Source organism: Aotus nancymaae, unplaced genomic scaffold (genome assembly GCF_030222135.1).
Source record: "Aotus nancymaae isolate 86718 unplaced genomic scaffold, 86718_ANA_hifiasm-v0.15.2.pri h1tg000006l, whole genome shotgun sequence".
NCBI lineage: Eukaryota > Metazoa > Chordata > Mammalia > Primates > Aotidae > Aotus > Aotus nancymaae.
Window position 1 is genome coordinate 7,954,628 of NW_026988417.1, and position 17,150 is coordinate 7,971,777.

The 17,150-nt window shown below is 48.5% G+C and overlaps 1 protein-coding gene across 6 annotated transcripts in view; it reads right to left on the reverse strand.

Moving 5' to 3' along the window:
* STK32B (serine/threonine kinase 32B) overlaps nt 1-17,150 on the reverse strand; it is a 417,401-nt gene that overhangs the window by 88,516 nt on the left and 311,735 nt on the right. For all 6 annotated transcript variants that reach the window (XM_064363904.1, XM_012467008.2, XM_064363899.1 and 3 more), the window contains one exon: nt 3,904-3,941. In XM_064363904.1, the coding sequence (XP_064219974.1) occupies nt 3,904-3,941 (38 nt within the window). The remainder of the gene's footprint in view (nt 1-3,903; nt 3,942-17,150) is intronic.

A 17,150-nucleotide genomic window follows, 5' to 3' on the forward strand; every position in this document is an offset into this window, starting at 1 on the left:
CTTGCTTTGTCTCCTGCCTTGGTGGTAAACACAACACAGGTGGAGGCTTGAGTGATCGGGCTCTCCTGCTCTTGCTCCTGCTATGGCCATGAGCAGGCCATGCGGATGAACTTGCAGGGGATGATCTCGAGAAGCAGGGCTGAGTCACCCAGCCAGCCAGCCAGCCAGCCAATGCCAGAGGGGATCAGCTGACAGCCAGTTGAGCCTCAGACACTGGAGTGGGTTTAGCCAACATCAACGGGACAGCCTAACCAACCTTGGTTTTAGGAGCCATTCCAGCCAACATCAGCCAAGCCCAGCCTAGAGAAACTCAACCCCAGGATCCTGTGAGCTAACTGGATGTTTTTTGTCTATGCCATTTAGGCTATGTGGTTATCCATTTCCCAGCTTTATTTTACCAGTAGAAAATTAATGCAATTGCTTCCCCCTCTCGCTATGTCTTTAAATTCCCATTGCCTTGATCTCATGGTCCTCAGCCTAAAATGCACTCAGCTCTTTTCTCTGCCTTGTTCTAAGATGCTCTATCTTCTTTCACTCTGTTTTACCTCAATGCATGGTCTCTCTCTCTCTGTTTTTGCAGCTGGCTCAGAGACCTCAAATCTCAGAGCAGAATTAAAGTGTCCATTCTAAGACATAAAACCCTGAAAGATAGAAACTAGGCAGACACTGGGGAGCAGAGAAGCTTGTGGGATATGCTTGGATTTTGTGTAAAATTAGCAGATCTTGGACATCATTAATAAAATATAAATGAATTTGTTTAATTATGTTTATATTTCATTTGAAACCCAACTAACTAACTTGTTCTCTGAGAAAGCATTTAATGCAACCAGTGATGGGACTCTTGAAATGGCAATACACAGTTACTGGTTTGTACAAGGTTTTGTCATATAGTTTACAAAAGGTGTCAGTAGATGCCAGCACAAATGGGGTGCCCTTAGGACCCACTTAGGAACACGTACTGTCCTTCTTGCCTTATGGCTAGGTCATGTTTCATAGTAAAGGTCTGGAAGATATGAAGTTAATTTTAAATATTAAAAACCTACAAAACGAATGGCTGTTGTATTCTTCAAACCACCATTTTGCTCTTGTTTCTGCAGTTCTGCCCCACTGTCTTTACCGCCTGTCCATTCAGACACACCTTGCTCTGTCTGGCCTTGTCACGCCCTCAGGATCCCACTGTCATGGCGCTGCCTTCAAGACAACCCCGGCACACCCCTTTCCCTCTCCCCTCGGCCCTCGACCTCTCGTGAGCTTCCCCACACTCTCCCCAGCAGCATGCAACCCATCAGGGTTAGGACCCTGTTTCCCTTCTTCATAATTCCCAGAATCTGGCACACAGCAGGTACTCAAGAGATGTTTACTGAGTAAAAGACAAAAGCAAGAATGGCCATCTTCAGGCTCTGTTCAAAAAGCCGATCAGCTTCTCCCCTTGGAAGAGCAGGTAAACGAGGGCCATGGGCATAGACTCCTCTCTTTCTCTTCTCTCCCCAGAAAGGAGACTTCTCTTTTTCTGAGAGAAATTCCCTCTCCTAAATTTCTTTTCTGTACCACCTGCAAAGCCACTCATTGGGTGTTGGAGGGGGGGGAAAAGTTATCAGCCATTCACCTTTTAGTATGAAATATCATATTCAACACTCTGTCTCGCCATCTAGCGGAGACTTTTTGATGAAATGGGAGGCTGGAGAGGAAGAAGATTGGATGCAGGGGCACTTGGGGAGTATGTGGGGTGCTGCATAGCCAGAAGGGCTGGGACACTGTGAAGGCCAAGCAGGGGGTGGCAAAGGATGAGGAGCTCAAAGGGGCAGAAGAGAATCAAGAAAGAATGTGGGAAAGGCTGAGGTGGAGGCTGAGAATGGGTGCAGAAAGGAAGGTGGGATGGGTTGGATGGAAATCCAAAAGACAGGAAAGAGAAAACTCAGGGGAGGCTGCCTGTATCTTTTGTGCAGTAGGTTCAGGGGAGCTGTGGCCAGGGGTGGTGAGGATGGAGCTAGAACTATGAAGCCAGACAGTCCTGGATTACCCCCAGCCTCTCTGCCTCACTTTTCCTCATCAGTGCAAAGGCTGGCTTATTGCTATTCATGTTTCTGCCTGAATTTTGCTTCTGGGCTGCTATGCAGGTCCTGGAAGTCTTCCCCTAGCAATTTCTTTTAATCAATAGGACAGAGCCTTGAGGATGCTGCCGGGAACCCAGCCTTCCAGACCCCTGCTTTCCAGGCTGCCATGAAGAACCAGCCTCTGTGTCTTCTCACCTCCTCTTCACCTTGCTTCTGTGATCTGACCTTGCCTGGCCCTGAGAAGAGACAGGGACAGGAAGAGGGCGAGTTACCCACCCCTTCCTGAGCACTTGCTTACTGTGACAGGTGGCTGAGCTTCGAGTCTCACCCGAGATGAGACTCTCACCACCCTGCAAGGTGGGTTGATTACTTCTGCGTCACTGCTGGGAAGGCTGAGACATGGAGGCACAGCCTCAAGGACACTCAGCTGGCTAGGAGCTCAGCTGAGCACCATATCTGAAGATCTTGACTTTTAGATACAAACTGAAGATCTTGCTTTTGCTTCCTCTCCTGCCTTGATTTGGATCCTCTGCTCTGTCCATGCCCCAGGCATCTTGAGTCTGCTGCTGACCTTCCATTCAGGAGCACAGTGAGTTCAGCCTCACTGCCTGAAAAGCACTTAGTGTGGTTCCAGCATCTGATGCAGAGATGCAAATGGTTCTATCCACCACTCCTGTACATAAGGATGTACACTATGAGGCTAGGATGCCCCAAGCTATGCTGCTGGCACATGGAAGGTTCGAGAGGAGCTGTGAGATAGAACCACGACCTCAGCCTGCAGGGGTGGGGAGGGAGAGTGGGGGAGCTGCGTAGAAAACTTGACACATTCATCCTTGAAGGTCTCAGCACGGATGAGAATCCCTACTTGAGAAGAATCCCCACCTGCTCCCCCCAGCCAACCCCATGTTAGGCCCTGAGAGATGGGCCCCTGAAGCAGTGCCAGTGAATTTAGTTTTCAAGGCTGTAGGGCCGCTGTTGGCATCAGCCGCAACTGATTGTCAAGGCCACTGAGTGATCTTGGGCTGAGCCCTAGGCTCATGGTTCTTAAACTTTGTTAGGCATCCCATCCCCAGAATTCTGATCCAGAATATAGGAGCCCAGGCTTGCTGAAGCAGGACCAGGCCTGACCTCTGATTTTTACCCGGTCCCCCAGGTAATTCTGATGAGGCCAGAGTTGGAGAGCCACTGACTTGGTGCCTTGCTACTCAAAGTGTGGTCCATGGACCAACAGCGTCAGCCACCTGGGAGCTTTGCGGACTCTGAACTTTGCAGAGTCTGGTCCCACCTCAGACCTACTAAATCAGTTTGAGAAGATGCCTAAAAGATCCGTGTGCATATAGAGGAAATTTTGAGAAGCTGACATAGCCGACAGATGAGTAAATGCTTAGTGGATTATCAAGTATTAAGCTCTGCTTGCTAGGCATACACTCTCATTCCATCCCCATGACCACCCTGCAAGGGAGATGCCTTTTCCCCATTTTACAGAAAATTACATCAAGACTCAGAGAGGTGGGAGACTCCTGAACCCACCTGTTCATAGGTGAGGGAGCTGGGGTTAGAACCCAGGGACCCCATGCCCGTCCTCACTGCGGCCCTGTCCTCCTCACACAGGGTAGAACAGCAATGACTTCAGATATGAACACTTTAAGTAACTTTGATTCAACTTACCACAGCAGGACATGGACCAGAAATTTACACAGATGTCCATTCACCAGGATTTAAACAAGAGAAGGTTTCTAGCCAACCCTAATCTCCAACTCAGCAAGACCCAACCCCCACCCCTTCCCCATTTCCCAGTACCTCAAACTTTCCACTGAGAGTCCCTGTAAAGGATTCGTAGCAGGCTTACCGTGTTCATCCAGCAGGATGTTGTCTGGCTTGATATCTCTGTAAAAGAAAACAAAGAAGCCGGTAATGTGGTTCCTGAACTCACAGATGAGCACATCGACAAGTACCACATCAGGACAAATGCTGGCAACACCCAGGCTGCTCATCTCTCCCTGACCTGAGGCCTCAGACAGGGAGCAATAGAGTAATTGGTATGATAATGGGACACCTGTGTTCTTACCTCCTCTTCTCTTTCCTGGAAGTGCAAATAGATTGTTTGAATATTTTTTCCTGAATATTCTTAGCTTTTTGGTTATTTATTTTTGAGACAGAGTCTTGCACTGTCTCCCAGGCTGAAGTGCAATGGCACGATCTCTGGTCACTGCAACCTCTGCCTCCCTGGTTCAAGCAATTCTCCTGCCTCAGCCTCCCGAGTAGCTGGGATTACAGGTGCTCACCATCACACTCGGATAATTTTTTGTATTTTTAATAGAGATGGGGTTTGACTGTGTTGGCTAGGCTGGTCTTGAACTCCTGACCTCATGATCCGCCCACCTCAGGCTCCCAAAGTGCAGGGATTACAGGCATGAGCCACCACACCTGGCCAATATTCTTAGTTTTTAGCCTCTCAGCTCCAGTTGTAATGGTAACAGCAGCGACTGCTCACTGAGCATGTTCAGCGCCAGCAGTGGGAGGCACCTGCCCACCCTGAGGTAGCTGAGCCATCCCACCATGGCTCCCTGCAGGTGTCATGGCGTCTGTGGAGCGTGGCAGTCAGAAATGTGCAAACTACAGCTCTCGGCCAAATCCAGTCCTGGGCCAGTCTTTGTATGGCCTGGGAACTAAGAACCACTTTAACATCTTTAAAGCACTGTAGAAACAAAACAACAGACACACACCCACACACACACAGAGGAACATGCAACAGAGACTAACGTGGCCCTCAAAGCCTAAAGTGTTTATTACCTGGCCCTTTATGGAGGAAAGCATGCTGACCTCTTTTAAGGGTAACATAGTGACCCACGTGGGGCAAAATCTGGGCTGAGGAGTTTCTGGAAAGTTCTGCTCTACATCACCATGATAGCAAAGGGCCTCTCAATTCCAAGTGAAACATTTTGAAGGCTAAGGCTTTGCTTTCTTTGCGTCTGCATGCCCTTACCCAGCACAGTGCCCGACGCAGTGGTAGACACACGTGAAACGCCACCGAGTATAAGAATGAAAGAATGAAAGGAAGAGAAGAACAGTTTCAACCTCAACTTACTTATTACCGACGTGTACACACTTGCTGAGCTCTGCATTAAAACCACAGATTTTACAAATGCATAAATTTTCACTCATTTATAACAAATGTCACATCTACTGAGACTAATGATAGCTTTCTTCAAAATAAAGAGCAACTGCTCCTGAGTTTATCAAATATGAATTCTACCTGAAAACAGGCTGTGGTTCTGTGTAGCAATGCAATGCAATGTCCGTGGGTTTGGGGATGAAAGAAGCACTCAACCTACGTATTTAAATTTTTATTTTCATTGTGCCTTTGCAAGCCCGTGAGTATTGACAAGCGCTGAGTACGTGGGCCCCTGCTGCTGAGGTCACAAAGCCTCCACTGTGAACTGAGAGATTACTGCAGAGACCATAGGGAGCCTCATGAGAGCGATGAACTTGGGAACTTACACAATTAAAACAAAAGGCAGAAGACCTAGAGTCAAGTGTTTGTGGATCAAGTCAGCAAATGCCTGGACCCTGCCCAGGTGGCTCCCAGCAGGGTTTCTCAACAAAAGTTGATAAAAGAAAATAGAATAACCGTCAAGAATGAAAACATAGCAGCAAATGTTCAGGCTTATCTCTTAAAGTATTACCAAGACTGAGATGATTTCATGTGGGGTGTAGGGTCCAGGGAGGAGGTGGCTGTGGCCCAGGGAGTGGGGGCTATAAAATGCCTACAAGGGCCGTAGCCTAAAGATAGAGTTAGAGTCAGGACACAGGTGAGGTGAGGGTGGGATGACAGACCCAAGAAGATGTGATCTGGCGTATTGGGTTGAATGGTGTCCCTCCAAAATTCATGTCCATCCAGAACCTCAAAATGGGACCCTATGTGGCAATGGAGTCTTCGCAGGGGTAATTACTTAAGGATCACAAGATAAATCCTCCTGGATTTAGGGAGGGCTTGAAAGACTCATGTCTTTATAGGGGGAAAGTGTGGGGAGGGATTTGGATACAGACACAGGAGAGAAGAAGGCCATGGGAAGATGGAGGCAGAGACTGGAGTGATGCAGCCATAAACCAGGAATGACTGGAGCCACCCAGAGCTGGAACATGCAGGGGGTGAATTCTCTCCTGGGCCTCCAGAGGAAGCACAGCCACGATTCCACTTTGATGTGGACTTCTAGCTGGAATTAAGAGAGAATAAATTTGTATTGTTTTAAGCCACCAGTTTTGCAGTAATTTGCTGTGGCAGTCCCAGGAAGCTAACACACCTGGCATGAAGGAATGAGAGCTGATGGAGGGGAGGGCAAACCTCAGGGGCAGCTAGGGCCCCACTAACCACAGCATGTTCTTGGATGAGCCCAGCACCTGGCCACCCCCACATCTACATTGCACCTGCTCACAGTGGCTCATACCCTGAGAACAGAATGGGGCACAGATGTGGCCAGCTTGGTCCCTAGACCCCACAGATCCAAGGAAAGGGGCTGTCCTGTTTGGGAGAGTCCAGCCCATGAGCTAGACAGTTCGGGTTCCAACTCCAGCCTCACCTTTGACTATCTGCATGATTCCTGTCTCTGCCTGAGTTTCCTTTGCTGTGTGGATTAAATATCTGATACATAAAACACTTTGCTTCTGTACTGGCTCTTAGCTCAGAGTGGAATCTCAAGCATTTACGGGGTTTCCCCTTTGTGGTCGTGAAGACATGTCATGAACAAGACAGACCCAGCTGAATAGAGCTTGCATTCTAGGAGGAGGGGCAGGCCAGAAGGCACATGAATAAATCGCAGGATTGTTCATTGTAGCAGGTGAAGAAGGCAAACCAGAGTCTAGAAAAGAGACCAATAGAGGGTCCCTAGTTTTGGCAGATGGTCAGGAAGACCTCTAAGAAGCGGTGACTTTGGGTTGACATCTGAATGGCAAGAAAAAGCCATCTGTGCACCATCTAGGGAGCAAGTTCTCATTTTGCAGATGAGGAAGGAGGGTGAGAGAATAAATCATCTGGCCTGTGATGTCGTTATAGACATGGAAGCTGACAAAGGTGATGGGTGTCACCCCCTTAATTCGGTTATGTCACAGGGCAAAGTTGGTGGGATGGCATTCTCGGGATGACATTACATTATATGACTCTGTTTTGGCAGACTGGAGTGAGAGCTCAAGACATGAGCTGCCATGTGAGAGCCAGTCACACAGCAGGGAATCTAGGTGTCCTTGGGAGGAAGAGTGACCACTGGCCAATGGGTAGCAAGAAAACGGGACCTCAGTCCTGCAGCGACAAGAGCTGAAATCTGCCAACAATCACAAGAGCCTGGGAGAGGACCCCACCCCATGTTCCAGAAAGGAATGCAGCCGGGTGGGTGTGTGGATCGTAATTTTGTGAAATCCTCCGCAGACAATCCAGTTAAGCCCACCTGGACTCCTGGGCCACGGAAACGGAGCGAAAATAAATGTGAGTTATTTCAAGTTGTAAAGTTAGTGGTAATTAGTTGCACAGTAATAGAAAACTAATGCTCTAGCTATATAATCTGAGGCCACCTACTCTGAGCCTTGCATTCCTCATCTGGGAAATGGGAACAGCAGCGGCTATCTCACTGTTGCTGAATGTATAATGAGACGACATTTGTTCAGCACTCTGCACAGTCCCAGTGCAGCGAGGAAGAAGTGCTGAAATAAGTCACAGCGATGGGACTGTCATTGCTCTTTTCAAAGGAGCTGGGGAGAACTCAAAGGCAGACTGGCAGATTCCTGAGCTTTTAGCAAATTAGGTCTCCTTCACAGGAGACTCGCTGGGCAGATACCTGCAAAGCTGCATAGAGGAGATGGAGAATCTGAATCACTTGGGATTTAATAAGAATAGCATTTTCTGGGTAAAGTATCTTAGCAGTGCCTTTAGTTTAGATGGTTTCAGGAACGTTTCCTCCAGCTCTGTTTTTTACATCACTCATATCTCAGCTCCAGCGCGTCATCCTGTTGAAAATGGGTTTGAACGTTCAGAAAGGGCATTAGGAGCACTGCGTGGATGGGAAGCCGGTGACAATGTTTTCTGAGGACAGGCCCATAATTTCAGAGCTAGGCAAAATGACACTTTGATGGAAAGTATGCATGCAGGGCTATAAAACCTGGTGCTGCTCTTGAATTATTCCCCAGCCCTCAAATGAAACAAAGCATAAAATGTCAGCTGGGCTATTTTAAAAAACAGCATAGAAATGGCTCTGATCCACAGGTAACCATGCACAGACTGCAAAGCAGGGCCACCAGACATTTCTACATGCTCCTTTTGGCAGGGGGTTTCTCAATATTCTATGCTGGCAATCTTATGCAGCAGCAAAGACAAATACAAAAACTTGGAGGGCAAAGCTAGACTAAGTGAAGTAAAAATCTGTGGCTATTTCACCACTAGTGAAGGGAGCATGTTATCCACATGCATGCAAGAGGGAGCAAGAGGTAGCAAAGGACAGAGAAGAGAGACTCGAGATCCCATCCTGACTCCGCCTCTCGCTGGCCATGCAGACAGGGCACACTGCCTTGGTGAGTGATATGATTAGGATCTGTGTCCCTGCCCAAGTCTCCTGTTGAACTGTAATCGCCAGTGTTCGAGGTGGGGCCTGGTGGGAGGTGACTGGATCATGGGGTTGGTTTCTCCTGAATGGTTTAGCACAATCCTCTTCATGCTATTGTCATGACAGTATGTTATCATCATAGTGAGATAGTGATAGGTGTGTAGCCCCTCCCCACGCGCTCATGCTCCTGCTCCTGTCATGTAAAATGTGCCTGCTTCTACTCTGCCTTTTGCTATGGTTGTAAGTTTCCTGAGGCCTCCACAGAAGCTAGGCAGATGCTGCTGTGCTTCCTGTCCTGCCTTTAGAACCATGAGTCGATGAAACCTCTTTTCTTTATAAACAACCCAGTCTCTGGTATTTCTTTATAACAATGTGAGAATGAACTAACACGGTGAGCATTAGCTTCCTCACGTATAAACTGGATAATAACGCCCTCTCTATGGTTATAGTGAGGATTGGATGAGATGGTTCTCATGACATCAACCAGCACATGGTCAGGCACATGGAAAGGCACGATTGTCATTAGTAACAATAACAGGGTGGGATAAAGACATTTCAGTAGGAGGTTGAGCCAACAGAATTGGCACTGGGGAAGGATGGCCGAAGACATTTACTGGGGGTTGGAAAGAATAGGAGGGCTTCACCTTGACTGTTGACCTCAGCTTGAATGGGACTTTGCACCCATCCACCAGCAAGCTGATGTGGAACAGGACGCGAAGGATCTTGCTTCTCACCTTTTAGAATCTCTCACTGTATTGGCATGGATTGTTCTTCTAGAAATTGAGTAACAATGAAGAAATGAGAACGTATCATCTCTACTCACTAAATATTACTTCTTTCTCACTTCTGTCTCCTGCTCCTGTGGAGTGGGGACCATGTACAAACAGCAGCCCCCAACACAATGCTTCAGCGTTAAAAGCAGTACTGACAGTATTAACAGTTAAACTTTATTGAGTGTTGATTGTGTGTCAGGGACAAACTGAAGAGTGTTATGTGGATTTAGCCATGTGCGGCGTGGCTATTTCAGGTGCTGGGGAGGCACTCCCTACGTTGCCATCTTCACACAACTCTTAGAGACCGGTATTGCTACTCCTATTTTATTGATAAAGAGAGAACTACTGACAGAGGTTCAGTGATGTGTCTGGTTCCCGCTTGTGATTTGTCAAGGTCAAACACTGGTGGAGATAAGACCTACTCTCAAGTTGGTCTCTAGGTCAACGTTCTGTCTCTATGGGTGGGGAAATGAAAAAAAATGAATTAGGGTTCCCAGAATTCTAAAGTAGGCAGTAATAATCTGAGGAACATGCTTATAATAAAGATCTGATTTGATTTTTCAATTAATTAATTAATTTTTTTTTGAGATGGAGTCTTGCTTTGTCACCCAGGCTGGAGTGTAGTGGTGTGATCTTGGCTCACTGCAACCTCCACCTCCTGGGTTCGAGTGATTCTCGTGCCTCAGCTTCCCAAGTAGCTGGGATTACAGGTGTGCATGACCACACACAGCTAATTTTTGTATTTTTAGTAGAGACAGGGTATCACCATGCTGGCCAGACTTGTCTCAAACTCCTGACCTCAAGTGATCCACCCACCTCAGCCTCCCAAAGTGCTGGGATTACAGGTGTGAGCCACGTGCCTGTTCTGATATGATTTTAAAAAATGTTACTCCCATTTCAGGAAGCTTTTCATTTATTACACCACCCACATGCAAGGTTGCATTTCTTGTTTAATATGACTCAAATGTCCTTACAAAGCACAAATCCGAACCTGTCCCTTTTCTACATAAATCCTCCTAATGGCCCTGTGGTGCCTATGGTGCTGGTGCCAGGCTCCAGTCAAAGTCCCAGGATAATCTCAGAGATGAAAAGTGAACATTGAGATGTGCTTGTCAACTTGAAAATCTGACAACTAAGGTCACTGACGATAACCGCCAAGTGCTACCGTCACACGTACATGAGAGGGGAGGCAGAGGGAACCATTCTAGCCCAGATGAGTCACAAAGACACAATTTTAGACGGAAGTACAGCTGCCACATGCCCCAGGCCCATTCGTGGTCAAGTGTTTAGAAAGCAGTGATCCAATGGCCAGACTCCAAAGGCTGTCAGGCATTTCCTCATCTTGCCAATAGGCTTGGCCCTCTGTGCCTTGCGGCCCAGCCAGGCCAGACCACCTTGGGTGCTCCAGATGCCTCAGTCTTTCCCTGGCCTTATCTCTGGAGGGCACATCCTTTTCCCTACTGAACTCTGACCCAGGTTGTAGGACACAGCTCAGTTGCAAACTCCTGCTGGGATACTGTCGAGGGCTGAAAAATGTCTCTGCAAAATTCATGTCACCCAGGTATCTGAGAATGTGATCTTATTTAGAAATAGTGTCTTTGCAGGAAAGTGTGTGTCTATCTGTGCCAGTAAATAGTGTCTTTGCCAGAAAACTATCACTTTGCTAGTAAGGTAGTTCTGTCTTGCATCTAAGTTAAGAGGAAGTTGTCCTGGACTAGGGTGAGCCCTAAATCCAGTGCTGGTGTCTTTATAAGAAGAGAGAAAAGAGACATAGGTAGACACAGAGGAGAAGGTCACATAAAGACAGAGGCTGAGTGTGGAGTGATATATCCAACAGCCCATGACATAGCACGGGTTTCCTGGGACCACTGGAAACTGGGGGAGATGCAGGGGACTTCTCTCTCAGAGCCTCTAGGAGAACTAGCTGTGCCAACATCTTGATTTGGGACTTCTGGCCTCCCCTCCTGAACTGTAAAAGAATACACTTTTGTTGATTAAAGCCACTCAGTCTGTGCTACCTAAAGACCTCCTCTGGCCCCCTGCCCCTCCCTGCTTTCCTACGTCCTGGTCCTGATGGTGCAGCTTGATATTGTCCATTTACTCCCTGATGCCAGGAGGCACATGTACACACAGAGGAGAAGACCACGTGAAGACAGAGGCAGGGGGATCACGGGAGCACCAGCCCTTTGAGCGGGGCCAGGCTGCTATTCAGAAAAAGGTTGCTGAAAATATGAAAAAATGAAAGACCTTACATAAGGGCTGAACATGGCCTCTTCTGACTTTGAAGCTTGTAAAGCTCCCAGGGTCCTCAACCCTCTGGGACCTTGACTTCACCTTGACAAATGGGGCAGGAAGCATCCATGTGAAAAGGGACATTCTGCAGCTTCTGTTGATGGGGCCTCTCTGCTCAAACTGCCCATTGTAACTGGGATGGCTGTGGTTGGGCTGTGGCCAGCAGAGCTGAGCCCTACCGAGTGTGTCTTCTCTACCAATGACTGTCCCAGGCGCTTGGCATGTGCTCCTTGTGAAATCCTCACAACTGCCCGTATCAGGGACTCGCACCTGCAGTAAAGATCACTACAGATGGAGAGACACCAAACACACCATTCTCTCACAGTTCTGGAGGCCGCAAGTCCAAAGTGAGCCCCAGGGCTTAAGTCAAGAGTGAACAGACTGCACGCTCTCCTTCTGGAGCCCACAGAGGAGCTGTGATTTGGCTTTTCAGCTTCTGGAGGCTGCCCAGGTTCCCTGGCTGCTAGCCCCTCCTTGCGGCACTCCCACCTCTGCTCCTGCAGCTCCATCTCCTGCTCCCTCTCTGACCTTACCACCTGCTTGTTGGCAGGAGCCTTGTGATTCCACTGGGCCCACCTGGACAATCCAGGAGAATCTTCCCACATCGTGATCCTTACCTAAATCACATCTGCAAAGTCCCTTTTGCCCTGTCGGGTGACACAGGCACAAGTTATGAGGTTTAAGATCTGGCATCTTTGCGGGGGGCATTTTCAGTCTACCCCACAGCCCTCCCAGGTAGTGTGATGGGCTGAATGGTGTTCCTCCAAATTCCTATGTGGCCGTCCCTATTCCCAGTGTCTCTGAATGCAACTGTATTTGGAGACAGGGTCTTTCGAGAGGTGATTAAGGTAAAGTGAGGACATTAGAGTGGACTCGAATCCAATCTGACTGGTGTCCTTGTAAGAAGAGGAGAGTAGGATGCATGGAAAGGTATCAGGGGCCTGTGTGCAGAGGAACGGGCTTGTGAAGAGCAGCGAGAAGGGGCCGTCTGTAAAGCCAACGAGGCCTCAGAGGAAAGCAACCCTGTGTGCACCCTTATCCTGGACTTCTAGCTTCTAGAACTGTGAGAACATTAACTTGTGCTGTTTAAGCTGCCCATCCTGTGGTATTCTGTATGGCAGCTTTAGCAGACAAACACAGGTAGGCAGTTTTGTCACCTCTATTTTACTGGACAGCAAAAGCAAGGTGAGAGGAGTCGTCACAGAGTCCATAGGTGGGACAGCCAGGATATACCAGTTAGAGATCCATGACTTCATCTGAAGGCATGGAAGCAATTTTTAAAATATGCACACAGCCTAATAACGTAGTTCTGTCTTATTTCTATTGTAAAACCCCATGTTGCTACTCAAATCATTTTCTTCTTGCTTTATCCTTGGGAGAGAAAGCACATCCAGTCAAGCCATGCTTGGGGGTTGTTGATTTTTCTTTAATCCTGCAGAGAACAAACATCACCATGGTTGACAACGATTAATTCAGTTCAAAAGCTGTGCCACTCCATGGGGCCTGGATGTTAACTTGGCTACTAAGGCAATTGCATTCAGCTAATTATTCCCAAGCATATCTCACGGAGATTTCGAAGCTTTTGGGATTCACAAACATGTCCAAGGATGCACCAGGCTCAATTAATTCCTTCATGGATGGGTGAGCCTGGTGACACACCTCCCTTGGGCCAATGCGGGAGTCATCTTCTTAAGAAGCTCGGACCCCCTCAGTCCACGTAGCCTGCACAGACCCACTCAACTCAGTTCTAGTTCTTTCTACTTTCAACTAGAACACTGAAATGCAATCACAGATACGTAAGTCAGCCTGCTTCACCAGGCCCTGAGCTCCCCAAGGCTGGAGACACGGCAGTAGCACATGGAAAACAACACATGGGTGTGGAGGGCTAGGGTCCTACGGTCCTGCAGGGACTCTAAGACAGCCTGTGAGTATGGGTCACGTTTTGAAGCCCTTTACATACCAACAGCAGTTCAAATCCTTACTCTAATACTGTGTGGGTCTCAGTTTTTCTCATCTGTAAAATGGGTATAAAATGAAATAATGTGTGTCAAGGACTTACGCAGTTCCTAGCATAGAGAAGATGTCCAATAAATGATGATTAGTTCTCCTGTCCCCTGCACCCATCCCTACTTAGCAGGGAGTTTGGAAGGAAAAGGAGGTAGCAGAAGGAAACATGGAAGAGTTGACTCCAAAATGATGATGACCATTTGTCACATTTGTGCAGTTTTGCAGTTCACAAAGCCCCTTCCCATACTGTGATTTATTTAATCCACCTGCCAGTCTTAGAGGACCAGCATTATCTTCTTTTTGATGGATAAGGAAACTGCAGCTTGGAGAGATGAAGTGACTTCGCCATGGTCACAGTTAAAAAGTGGCAGAAGTGAGTGGGCGTGGTGGCTCATGCCTGTAATTCTAGCACTTTGGGAAGCCAAGGCGGGTGGATCACCTGAGATCAGGAGTCTGAGACCAGCCTGGCCAACATGGTGAAACCTCATCTCTACTAAAAATACAAAAATTAGCCAGGTGTGGTGAGGATGCCTGTAATCCCAGCTACTCAGGAGGCTGAGGCAGGAGAATTGCTTGAACCTGGGAGGCAGAGGTTGCAGTGAGCCAAGGTTGTGCCATTGCACTCCAGCCTGGGCAGCAAGAGCCAAACTTTGCCTAAAAAAATAAAACAAAAGCAGTGGCAGAAGCATGACTTGAGTCCAGCTCCTCTGATGCCCATCTGGCCCTCTTCCATTTCCGTCCTATGGGTGGGGTAGAGATGTTAGGGGCAGAGTCACTCGATCGACCTGTGTATGCTTCCAATACACCATGGTCCTGTGTCTGCCTGCATGGCTGGAGTACTCTCCTCTAGCCCATGATCTCTGCCTAGTTAACTCCTCTGTACCCATCAACTCTCAGTTTCGGTGTCACTCCCTCCAAGAAGCCCTCTTTCAAGCCCCAGGTGCATGTGGAGGGGAGACCCCGTAAATGCCGAGACAGGAGTCAGAAGCCTCAGCCTATTCCCATAGAAATAATGAAGAAGAAAATAACTAGAGATATAACCGTAGTAGCTATTCATATGTGATCTTAGTTATTCACATGTGATCTTAGTTACTCATAGGTGATCTTAGTTCTTTTATTAATGCCTTTCAGGTCACCAAGTGTGAACCTGGGGTGACATTGTGAAAGGAACGACCGTAAGGCAAGACGCTCTAAGCCGTCTGTCACGCCCGTGTAAGGGTTGCTGGAGGGTGCCTCGGCTGTGCGGCAGCACCAGCGCTGGGAAAGCGTCCGCTGTTTAGCCAGCTAGGGAAGGAGATGTTCAAGATGGCCGAGGCATCTTCCTCCTCTGGAGAGTTGGGAGAAAACTCCGTTCCTCCAAGCTCTTGCAGTAGACCTGACGCTGTCAGGGAGGCCCGCAGACATCCGGGGGCTTAACTGTCTCTATGTGATGCTGTGCTTCAGCTGTCACGTTCCATGTCACTCTCATGTTCTGCTTCTGCACCTGGTTCCTTTTTTCTTAGAAGAGATAATCAGTAAAAGTAATATAAACCTTAATGTCTTTGTTCTTTCTTGACAAGTATGGAAAAGTGCTGATGCATTATGCTCCTTACCTCACCTCAGCTGCTAGAAAGCCTTGGGTCCCCACCTACATGACACGTGATGTACTTGACCCTAACACTGAGCACCTATGCCACGCCCTACCTACCCTGCCCCGGCTTTGTACTCAATGAAAGTCAGAGTGTGCAGACACTCGGGGCCACTGCCGGACTCCGCACTTTGGTTGGCAGTGGACCCCTGGGCCCAAACTCTCTTTTCTCCATCTCTGTGTCTTGTGTCTTTTATTTCTACAGTTTCTCGTCTCCACACCAGCAGAGAGGGGCTCAAAGGACTCTGTAGGGCTGGACCCTACAGGTGCACCAGGTTGCAGTCTGCATTTTCCCTGTTACTTCACTGGCATGACAGTGACCACAGGGTATACGTGCTTGTGTGATTATCTGGCTGATCCTCATCCTTCTCAGTAGGTGCTGAGTTCTATCAAATCAGGGCCCATTCCTAGATTTGCAGTCCTGGCACAGCAACCAGCACCCAACAGGTGTTCAACAGACAACAGTGGCATTACCCCGTCTGTAAACGTGTCATGAGACACTGCGTGAATGTTGGCCAGAACTCCACAGCATTTGAGTCCAGAGGTTCCCAGGGAGGCCCAGGCTCCATACAAGGTCAATCAGCGCCCAGCCCTGGCTTCGGGCTCAGGCTCCAGTCCAGGCTGGGTCCCCCAGCACTCCCTGATAGTTAATTGTGAGCCCCGGCTTTCCTAGGGGCCACCAGCTCTCATCCGATGTCACTCACTTTCAGCAGTGTGCATCTTGCCAGGATCATGTGGGATCATTTTCTTCCCAGATCCAGCCTTCCTGGTGGGCTCCAAGTGGCTGGGCCTGCCAGACTCTTGGAGAGCTTCCTGTTTCTGTGAAGATGCTCATGCTATGGCTTTATGTTCCTCATCCAGCTTTCTAAGGACAACTCGGGAAAGATCTCAAGTCCATATCAAGGCCTAATCTGGCTCTATCCATGTGACTTCTGTTGGAATCCGAGAGCTGGACTCAATGGAGGGTCCAGCCACACCCAGAATGATCTGGTCATTTTCCAGATGAGGGACCTATGTTTAGAAGAGCTCAGCAACTCCCCGTGGGTTGTCTGGGAAATTAGTGCCAGAGCTGGGGTTTGAAATTTGCTTTCCTGACTCTTGTTAACTTCTTGATGGCATGGATTTTATCTGAGTCATCAAGAAAGGTATTTTAGAGCCAAAAGGGACCTAAGAAATAATTGTGTTTCTTCCTCTTCTTACAGATGAAGACAATGAAGCTGAGAGACGTTCAGTTACTTGGTCCAATTACAAATATGCGAGCTTCAAACTGGGCTCAGTCTAGACTGATCTTTCTCCATGGCCAGTGCTCTTGGACCTGAATTACCTGTTCCTGCTTCTACCACGGTTCTCATTCCCACTCCCTCTGCCCCACTGTTTCCACCTTACACTGTGCTTGGGCTCTGGACTCACACCTGCCGGGAGCTCTTTCTGATATGCAATACACACTGAGGCCTGCCCTCTGGAGTTTATCCAGGAGCCAAGAAAACAAAAGACAGCCAAAGATAAAACTGCATAATGTGATCCTCTGAGGGAAATAGAAGGGGAGAGGGAGGGAGCTGTGTAAGAGAGATGGGAGGGGTCCTGGGAGCACAGACGAAGGCCAGGAGCTGTGGGTGGGCATGTGGGTGGAGCTGTGTGTGGGGCTGTGTGTGGGAGCTGTGCATGGGGGCTGCCGGTGTGGCTGTGGATGGAGTATGTGTGGGGGCTTTGGGGGGATCTCTGGTAGGGGCTGTGTGTGGGGCTGTGTGTGGGAGCTGTGCATAGGGGCTGTCGGCGTGGCTGTGGATGGAGTATGCGTGGGGACTGT